Raw genomic sequence first — 17831 nt, forward strand, 5'->3', positions numbered from 1 at the left:
AAAGAGCTGTGAAGAACTTGGAGACTTCTGCTCTTATTTGGGGTAAATTCAGTGAGAAAACAGAATCATAGAACGGTTTGGGTTGGAAGGGACATTAAAGAGCATCTCATTCCACCCCCTGCCATGGGCAGGGACACCTTCCACTAGCCCAGGTTGCTCCAAGCTCCATCCAACCTGGCCTTGGACACTTCCAGGGATTTGGCAGCCACAGCTTCTCTGGGCAACCTGTGCCAGGGTTCACCCTCACAGGGAAGGATTTCTTCTGTACATCTGCCCTAAATTTCCCTTCTTTCAGTCTGAGCCCCTTCCCCTTTGTCCTGTCCCTCAAATTCCTGATGAAGAGTCCCTGGGAACATCCCTAAGCCAATGTGGCTCCTTCTGCTTCCAAACCATTCCCGTTCCATAACTCCCGGGGGTTCTCTGGGGACTCCTTTGGAGGGTTCCCGTTAGTGCTGAGCAGACAGGTCAGCCCAGGAATATTTGTGCTGTGAGGAGGGGGTTGTGGAAGTCACCTGGCAGCGTTTCTGTGCTTTGACTGACCCGTAAAGATTTTTGGGGGCGTGAAAAAAAAAATGAAACCCAAGTGATTAATAGCAAATCTTAAGAGTTTACAGGCTGAGAGTGGTGCTTTCTGTGTAAATAAACACACTCCAAACATCAGGGCCAACCCAGCCCCAGAGCACAAGGACATTTGTGGGTTCCCCAAATAATTTTCTGCAAGTTTGAATGAATCCAAAACAAATCACCTCTGCCATCCTTACATCAGATCACCTTTGGCGTCATGTACAGGCTACAAAATGGTCTCTTTTTTTAAAGCCAGGTCTTCTCTTCGGCCACAACACTTCCCTGAGGGTTCACCTGCAATTCAGGGAATTATCACTGTGCCCTTTTGAGTTTTTAAGTTGTTTTTTTTTCGGGTATAGAACCGTTCGTTCGCAATTCCCGACTCCGGGCACCGACGGAGCCGCTCTGCGAGAAGGTGAAGAAATCCTTCCGAGGTTTGCCGATGGAAAAAATCCAGGATGGCAGGTGAATTTAGCCCCCAAAAAGTATCCATTTGGAGAGGCCTGGCAGCTGACACAGCCACTTATGTAATAGGCAGTTTCAATTACTGATTCGCTAATGACTGTTTTGCCCTTGCGCAGTTTGGTCCCGGTTTCTTCATTCCCTCCTTCCTCGCTGCCACGCTGTGCTGCCTCTTCCTCTTGTTGACATCTGTTCCAGTCCCCAATAGGAAAAAGCTGAAGTTACTGGATTGATTGTCCCCAGGGAGTTGCTGCCCAGCACTGGGAGCCAGGAGGAGCCCTGCTTGCCCCGTTGCCAGAGGACAGGAGCCACAAGAACTGGCTGCCTCGTTTCCCAGGAGCTCGGAAAACTGCTTGGGGAAGATTTTGGCCTCGTTTGTGACGGAGTGATGGTATCTGTGAGTCCAGGATGGTTGCATCTTGCATGTCCACAGAGCAAGAAGGCTTTGCTGGCGTTCTCCAACCCCTGCCAGTCCTAATTGCCTCAGCATTCCTACAGATCCTGCATCTGAGCTGGAGGAGGATCAAAAAAACCAGCCAGCAGGGTCTCAGCAGCCTGAGAGTCTCTGAGGGGTGACAGGTCTGACGTGGGGGCACGGCATCCATGAAGACCCGTGACTAAAGAAAGGAGCCCCGAGAACAGGAAGAGAAAGAGAGAAGCAGGGGTGTTATCCCAGAGGGATGACAGGAGCAGCCCCAGCCATCTTACTCAGGAAGGTGAGTGAGTGGAAATGAATGCTTGGTCATCCCAGGAGCCAGCAGGGCTTTGCTGCTGAGCCTGGATTTTAACCTTCTGCTGGAGGCTGGACCAAGGGCAGGGCTGACGTGGGGCCTCTGCAGAGCAGGGCTGTAATTAAGGAATATTCCAGTGGCTGGTGAGTAGCAGAACGTGCATGTGCTCATTGCTGGGACTGCTGGGCTTCCTAGGCATGTGTTGGAGAGCTTTAGTCTTCCTAACTCAGGCACTGCTGGGGCTAAAACCATGGCACAGGGAGCCCAGCACAGGTTAAGGAGTGTTTACCTACTGCCTGGAGCAGGTTTGGCAGCATTTGGAGCTGCTTTGGCAAAGGGACATGGAGATGACACCAGTGCTGTCCTGTTTCTGCAGGCACAGCTCGGTGGAGTTGCCAGACAGAGAGCCCTCAGCCACAGCTCAAAGCATCACACAGGCAAAGCAATTAATACCAGGATTCCCAGCAGGAATTTTGGTGAGCAGAGCTCCACACAGCTCCCAGGAGATGAGTAAAGCACCTGAAAACCAGAGTCAGTTCGGGAGCGTTTAGGGCAGGATCAGGAGGAGACATGAAGCAACGTTTGGAAGCTCTCCAGGGCAGGGACTGCCTTTGTTCTGCCTCTTGAATAGACTTGAATTCTGGTTTGGAAAAGATGACAAAGTGGTTTTGGATAGTAAGAACTGGGGGGGAAATGGAGGAGGCAGAGCCTGTTGCCTGCCAGTTCAAGCCCGTGCACAGCAGAGCCAACCAGCAAATGCAAAGAGGGATCACTGGGAGGCTCCTTTTCCCCTCGTTGCCCACAGAAGTTTGTCTGCCTTGGAGTGGGAGGAGGAGCAGACTGGCTTGTCCAGTGGCCGTGAAGAAAGGGCTGTGAGGGAGGTCCCACAAAACCAGAGCCAGGCAGCGCTGCTTTCAGAGGGATTTCAGAGAGGAAAACCAGGTTGCTGTCCTGTGGGATGAGAGAAAATGTGGGAGGAAGGTTTTGAGGGAGTAACCTGGAGCATTCCAGGAGGATAAAGGCCATTCATGCAGGAAACAAGCAAGATTTGCTAAAAATCGAGATGAAACCATAGATCTGCAGAGCCACTGAAGGCAGGGGGGTGCAGGATCTGCTCCATGTCCCTTCCTCTGCTGGAGGAAGTGGGGGCCAAGGGCTGCTTTTCTCAGCTCACAGGCTGAAGAACCACCCAGAGGAAAAAAGGGGATCTCTGGAAGAACAGAGGTGAGCTGAGGGATAAGAGAAAGTAATGAAACACTTGAGTGTGAGAGAGCACGAGAACATGGAACAAACGCACCCAGGGAGAAAGTTACTCCCAAGGACACTCGGGGTGGTTTGTGGACAGCAAATTACAGGGAGCCTGCAGTGTGGTGTGGCCCAGGGAAAGCTGCTGGAAGGGGGGATTTCATGGCTCACTTCAGTTGGCTCCTTGGCTTTGGGCCTCTCAGTGCAATCAATATTCAGCCAGCTGGGGAAGTCTGCAGGAAGGAGAAGCCAAAGTGAGCTCTGGTGGGATTTGCATCCCCCTCTCCACCTCCCTGCAATCCCGAGGCCTCACAGGCCCACGGACACTGAGACGCCTCATTTTGGACATTTACCACGACCAAATATTAAAATTTGGACCAAATATGAATATTTGAGCTCCAGGCACAGCAAGGAGGACGCTGGAGATCATCACTGACCTTCTCCAGCTTCATCTCTGACTCTTTCCCTCAAGCCCCTACACAGGGAGCAGAATGTTTTTCACGTGCCCCAGCTGTGAGGAACTATTCAAGGATAAAACAACTGACCATTAGATTTCCCTCATTGCCTGAGTCCATTCCCCCAAGGAACATCAGTTCAATGAGTAACTTTTGCCTTTGTGAAGTGCCTCAAGTCTCCTCTCTGCCTGCAGGACTCTCTGGGCCTCTCCTCTTGCTCTGGGCTGTGCTGGTGTGAGACAGGCACAGATTCAAACTATTCATTTGTGTTTTAGCAGTCTGTCAAATAGGTGAAAATCATATTATCATCCATCTAAGCCTATATAATATATATAATAATAAGGGCCAAGGGTGGATTTTGGACAGTCCTTACAACGTGTGAAAGCCACGGACAAGCTCACAAGCAAAATGACAGAAATTCCTTATTTTCTTTGCCTCTGTGAATTAAATGGGGATGATTCCATTAATACCAACAGGAGCATCAGTATTCCATTAATAATATCCAACCTTCAATTAACTGGAATAGCAATATGCCATTAATACCAATATTCCATTAATACCAATATGCCATTAATACCAATATGCCATTCTAACCAATATTCCATTAATATCAATATCCCATTAATATCCACAATTAAATTAATGCCAACCATTAAAAAACCCCCAGTGTGGGAAGCATCTTTCTGTGTGTAACATGTCCAGAGGGTGTTTTCAGCCAGTGACATTTTGCTGCTGCACAGGACATACAATGAACTTACTCCTTCCCTTCCCTCCCTCCACTACTCCAAGCAGTAATGAACATTTTCTGCCTTACTCAGAATAATTAGAGCCCAGCCTTTGTGCAAGCCCAAAGGACTTTCTCAGGGCTGTTATCTCCATAATCTGTATTTTGAAAGAAACGCCGAGTTTTTAAGCAGAGAAAGACTTTCCCCCCCCCTTTCTCCTCCCAGTTGGGGCTCCAGGATGGCAGAGGAGCAGGTGCCAGCAGAGCTGGTGTCTTGCTGGAGGGAAAATGTCCTCTGCTCATCCAGTTCTTCCCCGTTTCCTGCAGGAAAAAGCCCCGGCTGGCTCAGAAAGGGGTTGTTGTGATGTGTTGCCAGAGAATCTCTGCACCAGGGCCTGCAGCCATAATGAGGCAACAGAAGTTGTCTTGTGTCTGTTGGTTGTGCAAGAATCTCATTGTCAAGGATTTATTGTTGCCATTTTCTATTGCACAAGAGAAAATGAGGAGAGAAGGAAGGGTGGGGGACGAAGGCATGGACGTGACAGAATTAGGTTTGCAGTGTCCTGAGTTTTTTTTTTAATGAGAATTTAAATAATTACTTCATCAGCCAGTGACAAGTGACTGTAGCTGTTCATTCAGGAGCCAACTGCATTTCTTTTTCAATCAAAAGTGTCATTTTTACACTTCAAAATAACTGGCTTTTTCTAAAATCTAAACCATGTTCCATATATGTTTCGTGGCATTTCCTGTTAATACCAAAGATAAAGGGGGTAGAACCCAGTAAAAACAGCTGGTTAAGAGGATTCACATCTTTCAGAATAATCATTTCAAAATCTGAGATGAACATTCTACGTGCTTTGGTTTTCTAAAACAGCACCATCCTTGTCCCTTTTGCTGATTCGGGATATTTTTTGTGACTGATGGTCTCTGGCATCTTTCTGGATCTTTAGTTTAAGCTCCTGAGTGAATCTACGTTGTCCAAAGTGTAAATAGGATTGAAATCAGCCCAAATCAGAAGAGTGTGTTTCCCTTCATCTTCGTCCTCTCTCTCCCTTCTCTTTGAATCCAATTTCACAAGGAATTCCAGTCGTATTTCACAACTTCCAGCGTGAGGGAAAATCCAGTTCTAGACAGATTTGGAAGGCAGGCAGGAGCTCTGCTGGGCTGATTTGGGGCTCTAAACATTCCTTTTATCCAGAGTATTAATATTTCCTTATCACAAGCTTCTCACAAACCCTTTGCAGAGCTGTTTTCCTTGCAGGCAGGTGTTGGAATTAATCATGCAAACAATCCAAGGCTCTTGTGTTTGAGCTCTCCCAGAGTCCTGAATCCACTTCTGCAAGGCTTAGCTGAGCAGGGTTCCCAAACCAGGCTGCTCTGACTTAAATTCTCGTGGTGGATTTAGTCCGTTCCCACGGGATAAACGGAATTTCCGAGCGGGGATGGGAGAGCCCCCGAGGGCTGAGCAGTGTTCTTGGAGAAGCAGGAAGGAATCCATGGCCACGTGTGCCTTGGGCTGAGTGGGTGCTCACTTCGATTACACTCAGGTATGTGATTCCTCAAGCACACCTGTGGAAACCTTTAATGGCTCCCAATTACCCCTTGGCATCGTGCGAGGCTCCGGAAACCATGGGAAGAAGGCAGAAAGCTACTTCCTTGCTGGGAAAGTCCAGAGTGGAAAGAACCTGGTGGTTATTTCCCCTGGATATTTGTAGGAATTAAGGCCACAAAGCCATTCTAATAATTGGGGAGAGGGGGGGAAATAAAAACAGGATGAAAACACCACCACCACTCAAACCAACCTTAACTAGAGCGTAACCTTCGTGTTAACTTGTTTGTCCAGTTCATTCACTTCCTATTATTCCCTGGATCATGCTTTGAATAATTTCCATGATCTGTTTCTTAAGTCCTGCCCCTTTTGATGTCATCAATTTGATCCATATAGGCTGGACAGCTCCCAATGTGTCTTCACTTAGAAATCGGGGAGCTTTGGACCAGGACTCGTCGTCTTCTGCTCAGGAAAAAGCCCAGGGCTGAGTTTAGTGGCTTCTCTAAACACTCAAAGATAGAATTTCTGCCAAGGTACAGTGGGGGGGTTGTGATTTGCTTGTTTTACTGTGTATTTCTGTGTATCTGTGCTGGATCTGTGGCTGTGGATACCTGTGCACGTGGTTAATTATTTGCCTCCACGACATTAATTAATCTGTGTTTGCTGTGTCGACCACTGAGTTGCTGTGAGGATCCAGGAGCATATTTTTGTTTGCCACTGATTTCTTATAACCTGCAGCCTTTTCCAGGCACTTCCCCCAGGCAGCTGGTTTTGTTAAATCCCAATTGTTGTGTTTAATAAATTAGTGGTGGGCTAATTTAGTGGTGGAGAGAATTGTGCTGCTGCCCGTACACACGTGCGTTCTGAAAGATTCCCTCTGGGTTCTTTTGCATTATCATATGGGTTTTTTTTTCATTCCAGTTATTTTAAGAATGCAGATTTGATTGGGCTGAACTAGCCATGGCTTTAAAAGCCCAGGCAGAAGGTCTGAAAACTGTGGGCTGTCTCTGAAAGCCAGGGTTTGACTCTTCAGAGCTTGATATTTTTTAGATTCGAAATTATACATCAAAAACCATGTTTGATAGATTCTTTTAGCATTCACTTTGGGTAACTATGGCCTCTTATTCTGCTTTTTCTCATGAGAGCAAGGCTGAGTAGTGAGATGGACGAGGAGTCTGAGCTTTCATCTCATCACAACAATTCTCCAGTTATTTGTGCCCTCCTTGTCTTCAGACCCTGTTCCTGTGTTTTTAAGGTTTTTATTTGGAGCTAAGGTTGGAGCAAAGTGTTGTCCTCAGTAAACTTCTGTTAATAGCATAATGGGCAGGTGATTCACAGAGTGCTGTAATGTTGGGAACTCACACCTTACAGGACCTGCTGTCATGTTCAGCCAGTGGAAGTCTGTCACCAGTGTCCCCAGCTGGCACTAGAACCCATGGAGGTGCCCTCAGACTAAAACTTGGGAGCAGAAATAATGTTCAACACAAAGGCTGAAATTCTCTGCAGTAGCACAGGAGATGTTTTACTTACTGGGACAAAGGAAAGGTGGATTCGGGTCTCTAGTTCTGCCACTCTTCTGGGTGATTTTCCATTTCTGTGCTTCCTTTTCCCTCCTGTAAAACAGAGAGAAGATTTTTAGATGCCTGAAGAAGATACTTATGAAAGAGAGAAGTGGCAAAATAGCTGTTAATAGCAGTAATATCTTCAGAAACAACCCCAGAGCATTTTATTTTAAATAGCATCTGCCATGCTTTGCCCACATCCTGGTTTGCTTCATCCCCTCTGTGCTTTCAGCTGAAGTGGTGTTTTTCTCCACTCTTTCCTAAGTACCAGAGTCTCAACTCTGAACTACTCTGGTTCATCTTGGAAGAGATTTCAGGGGTGGCAGAAATGATTATTTCACTCATCCTGATTTTTCTGCAGGATGAGTGATCGCACACAGGGCAAAAAAAAAACAAAAACCAGATTCTAATCTGCCCCTTTTGCTGACTTGAAAAGTGGGTTTATCCCAGTTCCTTGACACGAGGATGAAGGCACATGGCTGGTTCTGAGCCAGGCCCACGGGCCACAATATTCCACTCGTGGCAATGAACTGCAGATCTGTGTGAACACACAGTGGGATGACACTTCAGAATTAAATATTGGTTCTTAGAAAGAAGAAAACAAGCCACCCCTTTGGCTGCAGACTCCTGAGCAGGGTGTGCATTAGTCACCTTGGCTTTGCATGTCCACACTGACAGAGAAGTCATTTGTCAGTGTGGTCAAACACCTCCATTTCTTCACCAGCAGCACACAGAGGGCTTGACCTCTTTGCTAATTCCTGGTGTCTCTGCCCACACTTACTGACGGATTTTTCCAACAGCAAACTCCCCGGGGCCTGCTTGGAAAAATCCACAGATGGGTTTGGAAGAATCCACAGATGGGTTTGGAAGAATCCACAGAGGGATTTGGAAGAATCCACAGAGGGATTTGGAAGAATCCACAGAGGGATTTGGAAGAATCCACAGATGGGTTGTGGTCGTTCTCTAACAAGATTTTTTGGGGGGTCTCCTTCTTTCACAGAAAGACACGTAGAGGATGGAGCAGGGAGCGGCGAGGGAAGAAGGCAAGGAGGAAGGTTTGATCGAGTTCTATGACTCCTTCAAGGACATGTTTGAGTTCTTCTGCAAGAACACGACCATCCACGGCACCATCCGCCTCGTGTGCTCCGGCAGCAACAGGATGAAAACGGCCTTCTGGACCCTGCTCCTCCTGGCCAGCTTTGGGATGCTCTACTGGCAGTTTGCCCTCATGTTCAGCCAGTACTGGGCCTACCCCGTGGTCCTGACCATGTCCATGCACTCGGAGCCCAAGATGTTCCCAGCAATCACCATCTGCAACCTGGATCCCTACAGGTATCCTGGGCTTTCCTCTGGGCGGTCAGGAAGGGTCAGGGCCCCCCAAACTGCATCCCAAGGGGGGAGAGGGAGATCTCTGCCTCGCTCAGGGGAGGTGGAAAGGGATTGTTGTTATTTCCAAACTGGTTTCCAGATAAGATCTTGTCGGGAATTGTGCAAGAGCCGGATAAGATCTTGTTGGGAATTGTGTAGCAGTTAATTCCATCCGCTGACTCAGGAGAGAGGGAACTCTGCCTCGCTGTGAGCTGCTGGCTGATGCTGTGCTCTGATAAAAACAGCCTTTCCCTGAGAAACTGTGGCTGCTGTGCCTGCTCCTTCCTAACTAAACTCCTGATGTCTGGAATAACGTGTGTCAAAGCTGAGTCTCCTCATTTTGCGCTCCACGGAAGTGGAAAGAATGGAGTAAATAAGGCAAAAGTACAATTTGTGTGGAAGTCTGTGTGGCCCTGCTTGTCAGGCAAGGCTCACACAGCAGTGGCCAAGTTATCAAGAAGTTTCACATTACATAGTGAAGGAATTATGTAATTTCCTTGGAATAATTAGCTAGGTGGCTGACAGGAAGGCCAGTTTGTGCAGCTCAAGTTCTGAGCTTTGCAGTGGAGGATCCAACAACTGGAAATTCAGCTCCTGGAGCTCCTGATAAATTAATTTATTGGTGTGCTGAGCACAGGCACCATAACTGCTGGATATTCTCACACACATCAAGCTCTGCAGGGACCAGAACAGCCCTTCCAGAGGTGCTGAGAGCACATAAAATACAGTGCTTTTGTCTAAGGGAAATGTGAATATTGACAAAGAGCTGCTAACTGTGCTCCTGGCAGGTTTGAGCTGGTCAGTGAGCACTTGGTGCAGCTGGATCGCATGGCAGAGGAATCCATCACCTTCCTGTATGGCATCAACACCTCAGCCAGGTTATTCCACATGACTGATGGGAATATCCGTGTCAAGGACTTGTCCAGCATGGGGAACCTCAGCAGGTCGAGCTTCAAGCTGAGCCAAAACTTCTCCCTCCTGAGAACGACTGACCTGAGGTCAGGGAAGAAACATTCCAGTGTGGGCTTCAGGCTGGTGAGTGTGTCCTCCTTGAGGCTAAACCTGGCTCCAGACACAGACAGCAAGGACCTGCTGCTCCCCCAGGGACAGGGGGAGAGGGGGGAGTCCTCCAGCAGGGCAGGATGGGGGCCCACCCCAAAAAAAAGTGAGGAAAAACAAGCAGGGAAAACTCACAGGGGGTGTCCAGGTCCAACCAAGAGTCCAGCTCAGCAGGGAGGTTCCTGGTGGTGAGGCAGGTTTAAAGTCAGGATGTGAAATTAGGCATCAACAGGGTCCCTGATGGGGCAGGAGCCCAGCAAAACCCTTCACCACAACCTAAGAGAGGTTAAACTCTGCCTCAAGCCAGGCTTAAATAGACCCAGGGGCAGAGGGGGTGGGTGGAAGCCCCAGGTGAGGCTTTTCAGGGCCATTAAAGGTCTCACAAGGCACATTCAAAAATTAAAAAAAAAAGAGTGAAAAAATCGTTTCAGACAGATTGGAGGACAGAGGTTTTTTCCCTTGCCTCAGTCCATCCCTGTCCATCACTTTATGCTGATTGTGAGGGTTGTTGTGAAGTGAAAAAACAGCAACATCAGTGAATTGACCCAGCCCAGCTTGACAAGTTCCTCAGGGAATGACAGGAACAGGCTGTGGGAATCACTGCACCCCTTTCTAAAAGTACACAAAAGTACAGACTTGCAAAAATAGAGGTTTAGCAGGTGATCCTAGAAATAACAGAGCAGGATCCCTCAGTTCTCAGTGCTGTGCTACTGGAAATGCTGCAGATAAAACAAAATACAGCAGTAACAAATCCAGAGGGTGGATACAATAAATGTGTGTCTGTGGCCTTGGGAGAAAACACAAATCCTTCAGATTCTTCCTATCCAAACCTGGGTTAGTGTAGATCCAGGAATAGAAGCTTGGATTGGTGTGGCTGGAAAGTCCAGCAGTTTTTGCCTGGTTATTCTCACCCTGCCCTGTGCTGGAGTCCTGCACCAGGCAGACTTTCCCCAGAACCTGTGGGTGTTCCCCTGGCTGAGGCCTGAGTAAGACCAGAGAAAGTGTCCCAGGGCTCTGTTCATGATTCATGGGCTGTAGAGAATTCCCAGCAGCCCTGTCATTCCTTCTCCCAAGGTTCTGGAGTTCATTTCTCTGCTCCCTCCTCCTGCCTCTTGCCCTGAGCTCGCCTGATGCAGCTCCGGGGAGAGAAGCTGCTCACAAAACACAAGATGCTTCCAGAGGTTCCTTCCAGCCTCAGCCATTCTGGGAGAACTCAAATCATCAGAAACTTCACCTTCTGAAAAAAAAAAACCAGTTTCCCCTTATCCCTGTATCCAGTATTGCCTCTTCCCTGTGATCTTAGGGTGTCATGTGCTGGCTGTGCTGAATATTTCCTTCCTTTCCCTTCTCCCAGTGCAATGCCACGGGTGGGAATTGCTTCTACAAGACCTATTCCTCGGGGATGGATGCGATCCTTGAGTGGTACAGGTTCCACTACATGAATATCATGTCCCAGCTGCCGGTTATAATCAACATTTCTGACCACGAGGAGCAAATAGAAGACATGGTCTACTCCTGCCAGTACGATGGGGAGCCCTGCAGACCCAGGTGGGGCATAACTGGGATTTCCCTTCCCATATTCCCTCCTGTCCCTGCACACACACGAACAAAACACATCCTACACATCCTATTTATTGTTAAAAAATTAATTAAAACCCCCTCAACACCTCTCTTCGTTCCAGTGACTATGTCCACTTTCACCACCCTGTTTTTGGGAGCTGCTACACTTTTAACAGCAAGGGGACAGACCCTTTTTGGACAGCTACAAAGCCAGGAATTCCTTATGGTATGTTATTTGGGTGGGGGAAAAGAGCTAAAGTTAATATAATTAATATGGATTAATATGTCTTCTGTTCTGATGTATTCAGCCCTCTCTTCTGGTCTGGTGGCACAAATTCTTTGCTTGTGATAAGTCATATCAGCCCTAACTTACAGCAAGCAGAATGTTATCTTTGTTTTCAGAGTGTTATTACAGTCATTGTTGCAGTATGTTATATTATTTTGCAGCATATGATGGTATTATTGCAGTATTTGATGGTATTATTGCAGTATTTTATGGTATTATTGCAGTATTTGATGGCATTAGGGCAGTATTTTATGGTATTAGGGCAGTATTTTATGACATTAGGGCAGTATTTTATGGTATTAGGGCAGTATTTTATGACATTAGGGCAGTTTTGGAACAGGCTGGTGCAATTCTACCTGACCCCTGTCCAGGTCTCTCAGGGCAAAGAATGGCTCTTCTGCCAGCTAAACCAGCAGTTTGGTCAGTGCTGAGAATTCCAGATGTGCTGGTGGTGTTATCTGGGCCCAGAGCAGGCTGTGATGTGCTCCCTTCTCCTTGGCTTGCAGGCCTTTCCCTGATCCTGAGGGCGGAGCAGAAGGATCACATCCCGCTGCTGTCCACGGTGGCGGGAGTGAAGGTGATGATCCACAACCACAACCAGACCCCCTTCCTTGAGCACGAAGGCTTTGACATCAGACCAGGCATTGCCACCACCATTGGCATCCAGCAGGTTGGCCACTGGCTCCAGAGCTTTGTTCCTCCTTCTTTTTGTGGAGCTGGGAAGAGCTGGCACCCCCTGACCCACACAACGTGTCCCCTCCTTGCCTTGCTGTATATTTATTTACACAACCCCCTTTTCTCTCTTTGCTGTGCTCAGGCTCCCATGGGTAAAACAAAAATTATTCCAAATGTGGCCTTTTTTTGTCCTCAGACTGGGGCCTGATGTGTTTTTACACCAAGACTTTTGCACCTCTTCAGTCCCATTCCAGCTCTGCACCTGGTGCAATATTGGGATGAGAAATTATGGAAGTGGTTTGGTTTTTTTGGACAGGAGGAGTTGCTGCCTGTCAGCTGAACCACAGTGGCTAAATACTAAATCAGGGGAGATTTGGGTTGGGTATCAGTGAAAGGTTCTTCCCCCAGAGGGTGGTTGGCACTGACCAGGCTCCCCAGGGTTTGGGCACAGCCCCAAGGCTGCCAGAGCTCCAGGAGGGTTTGGACAATGCTCTGAGGGACAGGGTGGGATTGTTGGGGTGTCTGTGCAGGGCCAGGGGTTGGACTGGATGACCTTTGTGTGTCCAGCTCAGGATATTCTGTGATTCTATGACTGAACTCTCCCACTTCTGCCCTGATACTTTATATTTATCACCAAAGTGTAGCTTTGCTGCTCTTATACCTCACTGGACATCCTGTGCCGTCCTGCTCCCTGCACTGAGGTTTGGGTGGTGATGGCTGTGCCCAATTAACGCTGCTAATCACTCTTTTGTGTGTCCACAGGATGAGGTGAATCGCCTGGGTGGCAATTATGGGAAGTGCACAACTAATGGGGATGATGTGGATGTGAAGCTGCTGTACAACAACTCCTACACCCTGCAGGTACCGTGGGAGTGCTGGCTGAGCCCCAGCTGAGCACACACAGCTCATCCCTCCCTCTCCAGAGAGCTCCTCTGAGTCAGCAGCTTCACTGCTGGAGAGAACAGAGGTTCCTGCCCCTCCAAAAGGAGCTCCCAACCAGGGTGTTATCACTTGAAATGTGTTTGACTGAGGGGGGAAAAATCAGTGCCAAACACTGGGGCTGTTCCCTCCTTCTGACCTGAGGGAGATCAGGCCAGTCAAGGCTGTCCTGCTGCTCTGGTGGGATGTTCTTGGGCCATCAGGTCTTTATTTGTGTCAGTAGTTGCTCCTGGCTCGAGTTTTTTCTGGCTGTTTAACTCGGATGTTTCTGGGCATAATGAACAAGAGAGCTGGGAAGATTCCATCTCCCAGAATGTAAAATCAAGGAATGAGAAGTGAAACCCTTCACATCATCATGGTTGGGTGTCTTTTTGCAGTGACAAAACCTGGACCTTGTCTCCTGAGAGCTGCATCCTCCACGCTGGAGGTTTGGGCACCTGAGAATTCCTGGGTTACCCGACCTCTTTTTGCCTTCTTTATTTTCCAGGCTTGTTTGCATTCCTGCTTCCAGCACATCATGGTTCAGAAGTGTGGCTGTGGCTATTACTACTACCCCCTGCCCCCTGGGGCTGAGTACTGTGACTACAACAAGCAGCCTGCCTGGGGTAAGAGCCAGGGACTGCTGGCTTGTCCCCTTTGGAGAAGGGAACACCCTCCTGCAGCCCTCCCTGGTTTTGGGACTCCTTGGATCACTCCTGCTTAGATGGACTCATGGAATCCCAGAGGGGACCCACAAGGATCATCCAGCCCAGCTCCTGGCCCTGCACAGCACATCCCAACACTCCCACCACGTGCCTGAGAGCGTTGTCCAAATGCTCCCTGAATCCCTGAATCCAGTGGGTGACAGGCACCTGCCTGGGTTATTCATGGATATCGAGCTGGTGATAAAAACTCCTTATTAAGGACATTCATAGAGGGTCAAACTCCTTCATCTTCTCAACACTGGTGGCTGTGCTGGTGTGAGAAATACATGGATGAAACTCTTCCCTGGGAGGGTGGGGAGGCTCTGGCACAGCTGTGGCTGCCCCAAATCCCTGAGAGTGTCCAAAGCCAGGTTGGAGCAACCTGGGATAGCGGAAGGTGTCCCTTCCCAACCCAAACCTTCTGTGATTCCATGATTCTGGGACAAAGCTTTGAATGAACCTTCCTGGTTTCCTGGTGGCCCCCCCTCAGCAGACCCTCACCTGCACTTCCAGGGGGTGAACCTCCTCTGGAACCATTCCAAAGGGAGAGGAAGCAGCTGAGAGTGTGTTCCTTCCATTCCTTTCCCCAGGGCACTGCTTTTACCAGCTCTACAACAGGCTCAGAAATCACCACCTGAACTGCTTCGACCAGTGCCCCAAACCCTGCAGGTGGGTCCCAAAAACAGAGCTCAGAAATGCCAGCTTGGAGGGGGAACTGAGTGGAAAATTTCTGCATCAACTGGCTTTTTCTGAGCCAGAAAGGTTTCAGTGTGATGTTTGAACCCCAGTGCTGGGAAAGGGAAAAGATGGCATTAGGCCATTAATTAAATTAAATTAAAGAAGAACTTTGTATGTCCCTGACAGCAAGGAGGGGAAGAAATAGTTTTAATCACACTACAGTGTTTTATTAAAGCCCAAGCCAAGCTATTTTGTGTCATTTCTCAACCTTTATCACTTTATTTTCACCTTTTTTATTGGGGGTCAGTTTCAAAATGGAAAGACGTGTTTTAAAGCAAAATATTTTCATTTTGAATGTATCAAAGAAAAGCTACCACCCTTTTGAAACCATTCTAGTTTTCCTCCTGACCTGAACAGTTTTTCAGGCAGCCTCTGGTTTTATTTTCTAAGGTGCCTTAGAGAGCTTTTTCCAAGGACCTCAGGAGCTTTCCCATGACTTCTGCTTTGGGCACTAGTTGGGATTGTTAAACTCCTTCGTGGCAGGAGTCATTGTGATCATAATCTCCTCTTTTATCTCCCCAGGGAATCCCTGTACAAGGTGTCTGCTGGGACAGCAAAGTGGCCATCAGCAAAGTCTCAGGTACTGCCCCTGTGAGTTTTGGGGGGATTCTGCCCCTGCTGTGGCTGTTGAACAGTAAAATCAAGGGTGGAAACAATGACTTGGGTGGCAGCAAACAAAGCAAACTGGTCTAAAGTCTGGGAGTGACCTTGTAGTTAAATTAAATAATATAATCCTCGAGTGGTTTGGGTTGGAAGGGACCTTAAGTATCACTTGGTTCCTCCCCCTGCCATGGGAAGGGGCACCTTCCACTAGCCCAGGGTGCTCCAAGCTGCCAGACTCAGATGCTGGAGAGGTTCAGTCAATCCCTGATCTATCCCAAACTTCCCTGTGACCTTAAGCAACCTCCCTGCCTCAGTTCCCACCTCCAAAGTGGGGTTAATGACTCTGCTCCCAGTGGGAGTTGTGGGGTGACAACTCAGGTGCTGCAGGGCTGCACTGGAGCCTCTGTGAGTCAGCAGAGGACTGTTTCTCATGTTCTGATGGTAAATGGCCAGGTCATTCATTCCTGCAGGTGATAATGGAAGTGTAAAATCAACCAGTGCATTTTAAAAGAGGAAATTATCTGGTGGGGTTGCCCATCAAAGCAGAATAATGAACCAGAATGTTTTGCACACCTAAAACATCAGCGTGTATTTCCCTGATATTCTGGCAAATGTGGCTGGTGCTTGATAGCCATCACTGTGTGTTATAAATCAGCCTATTACATCAGTTTTTAGTATTTTTCATAGCCATTTGATTGCTAAAAATCTACATAGAAAACACAGAAAAGCTCCATAGGCAGGGCTGCCACTAACACCCATCTTTGCTGCAGGACTGGGTCCGCCAGGCTCTGAGGCACCAGAACGGATACAACTCCACCAGCAACAGGTTAGTCCCTGTTAAAAACTCTGGATTAACTCTTCACCCTCCCAGAATTTGTAGATGGTAAGGCTGGAAAGGGAGGACCAGAGGAAAAAAATGTGCAGGGTCATCCAATAAACTTCCATCTCTCCTCACAACGCTGGGAGATGTTGACTCCCGGGAGCTTTTTCCGTGTCGAACTCCCTCAGGAGGAAGGTCTGTGGGTGTGGGGGCACCTCTCTTGCCTGGGAATCAGCAAGTCAAACCAGCAGGTGAATGCCAGGGGGTGTCCCACCGTTCCTGACTGCTCCCTCTCTCCCATCCAGGAGGGACATTGCCAAGGTGACCATCTTCTACCAGCAGCTCAACTACCAGTCTGTGAACGAGTCTCCTCTGCTCTCAGTAGGTTCCACCCCGTCAGCTCCAAACCCTGTGCCCTGTCATTAGTTTTGGGGTGTCAGGATGGCTGGAGGGAGGGTTATTTACAGCTGCCAGCATGGGAATATTCTCCTTAGGGAAGAGACTGTGAGTTTTTTCCCATTTTACACCTAATTCCCTCCCCGGATGGCAGCGCCGAACTGACCTGCTGGCAACGGGCAAAGATTTCCTGTTCCCAGGTTGATAAACACAACCCTCTGACTCTTCCCACAGGAGAACCTGCTGCTGTCCAGCATGGGGAGCCAGTGGAGCCTCTGGTTTGGCTCCTCAGTGCTGTCTGTGGTTGAGATGTTTGAGCTGCTCATCGACACCCTGGTCCTGTCTCTCCTCTTCTGCTACCAAAGGCTCAGGTCCAAGAAGACCCTGAGAGTGGCTCACACTGCCACTGTCCCCAGCGTGAGCCTGGCCCTGGAGAACTACAGAGTTGTGCAGGAAGAGGCTAGGAAAGGGGAGGATTCTGCTCAGGGTCCCCCCTCTGGGGTGGCTGTTGCCAGGGCCAGCAGTGGGGACCTGCCCCTTCACCCTCCCTCCAGCAAGGGGGGAATGGCTGAGAGCTGCCCTGAGGTGGTGCTGGGGGGGTTTAGGGACACACAGGACAGCAGTTTGGGAGGGGAACTGAAGAGCTGAGGGGGTGTCTGTGTGCCTGGAGAAGTGGGAGACTGGGAACTCCTCTGCTGCTGCCAGGAAGGTGCCAAACAGAGACATCCTGGATCGACGGCCTGGGAGAGCCTCCACACCTCCCTGGGCCTGGAAATCCTCCTCCAGCTGCTGCAGGTTCCCTGCTAACCCATCCATGAGACCTGGATCCAGGGTTAGTGGATCCTGAGGAGCCTCTGGGGAGGGCAGAGCTGCACTTCTGCTCTTGGGACAGTCCTTGAGTTCCCTCACAAAAGCCTGTTCACAGCTCCTAATTTCTGAACCCCTGGGAGGAAACCAGCCTGTGGCTTCAGGCAGGCCCATCTACATTTCACAGACGTGCTCCAGCCTGGCTGTTCATGGAAAGAATTCCAGTGGAGGCCAAGGATTGCCTGGTCCAGTGGAAGGTGCCCCTGCCCGTGGCAGGGGGTTGGAAGGAGATGAGCTTTGAGGTCCCTTCCAGCCCAAACCATTCCAGGATTCCATGATTCACATCCAGGCTTGTCACAAGGACGACAGAGCTTGTAACAGGCTCTGATTCCAGCTTGGCTTCCAAGACACCTCCTGTCCTGAGCCTGTTCCTGTTGCATTTTGAGGCCAAGGCACAGGATGCTGCTGCTGAGATGCTTTTAGACTCACCCCAGACGATTTCAAACGAGACTGGCTCTCCCTCAGAGGGCAAAAGAAGAGAAGAAATGGGGTTGATACCTTTTTCAGGTGAAAAAGCATCTGATTTCTGTAGAAGATTAAACAGT

The 17831-nt window shown here is 48.9% G+C and overlaps 1 protein-coding gene across 1 annotated transcript; it reads left to right on the forward strand.

The window, feature by feature from the left end:
• The first annotated feature begins 1549 nt into the window (after positions 1–1549).
• SCNN1D (sodium channel epithelial 1 delta subunit) lies at positions 1550–17456 on the forward strand. Its single transcript, XM_017825696.1, has 13 exons — positions 1550–1742; positions 8293–8624; positions 9449–9695; positions 11074–11267; positions 11402–11505; positions 12072–12235; positions 13003–13101; positions 13667–13784; positions 14453–14531; positions 15123–15180; positions 15974–16029; positions 16329–16404; positions 16654–17456. The coding sequence occupies exons 2-13, from the start codon at positions 8308–8310 to the stop codon at positions 17065–17067; spliced, it is 1926 nt and encodes a 641-aa protein (XP_017681185.1). The 5' UTR covers positions 1550–1742; positions 8293–8307; the 3' UTR covers positions 17068–17456.
• The last annotated feature ends 375 nt before the right edge of the window (positions 17457–17831 follow it).

Source organism: Lepidothrix coronata, unplaced genomic scaffold (genome assembly GCF_001604755.1).
Source record: "Lepidothrix coronata isolate B3197 unplaced genomic scaffold, Lepidothrix_coronata-1.0 Scaffold122, whole genome shotgun sequence".
NCBI classification, from domain to species: domain Eukaryota; kingdom Metazoa; phylum Chordata; class Aves; order Passeriformes; family Pipridae; genus Lepidothrix; species Lepidothrix coronata.

Bases quoted from the DNA above. Each gene is read 5' to 3' on its own strand.
- SCNN1D (XM_017825696.1), top strand. From the start codon at position 8,308: ATGGAGCAGGGAGCGGCGAGGGAAGAAGGCAAGGAGGAAGGTTTGATC. The intron at 11,506-12,071 runs GTATGTTATTTG...CTTGGCTTGCAG, and splicing joins AAAGCCAGGAATTCCTTATG to GCCTTTCCCTGATCCTGAGG. The intron at 13,102-13,666 runs GTACCGTGGGAG...TTTATTTTCCAG, and splicing joins ACAACTCCTACACCCTGCAG to GCTTGTTTGCATTCCTGCTT.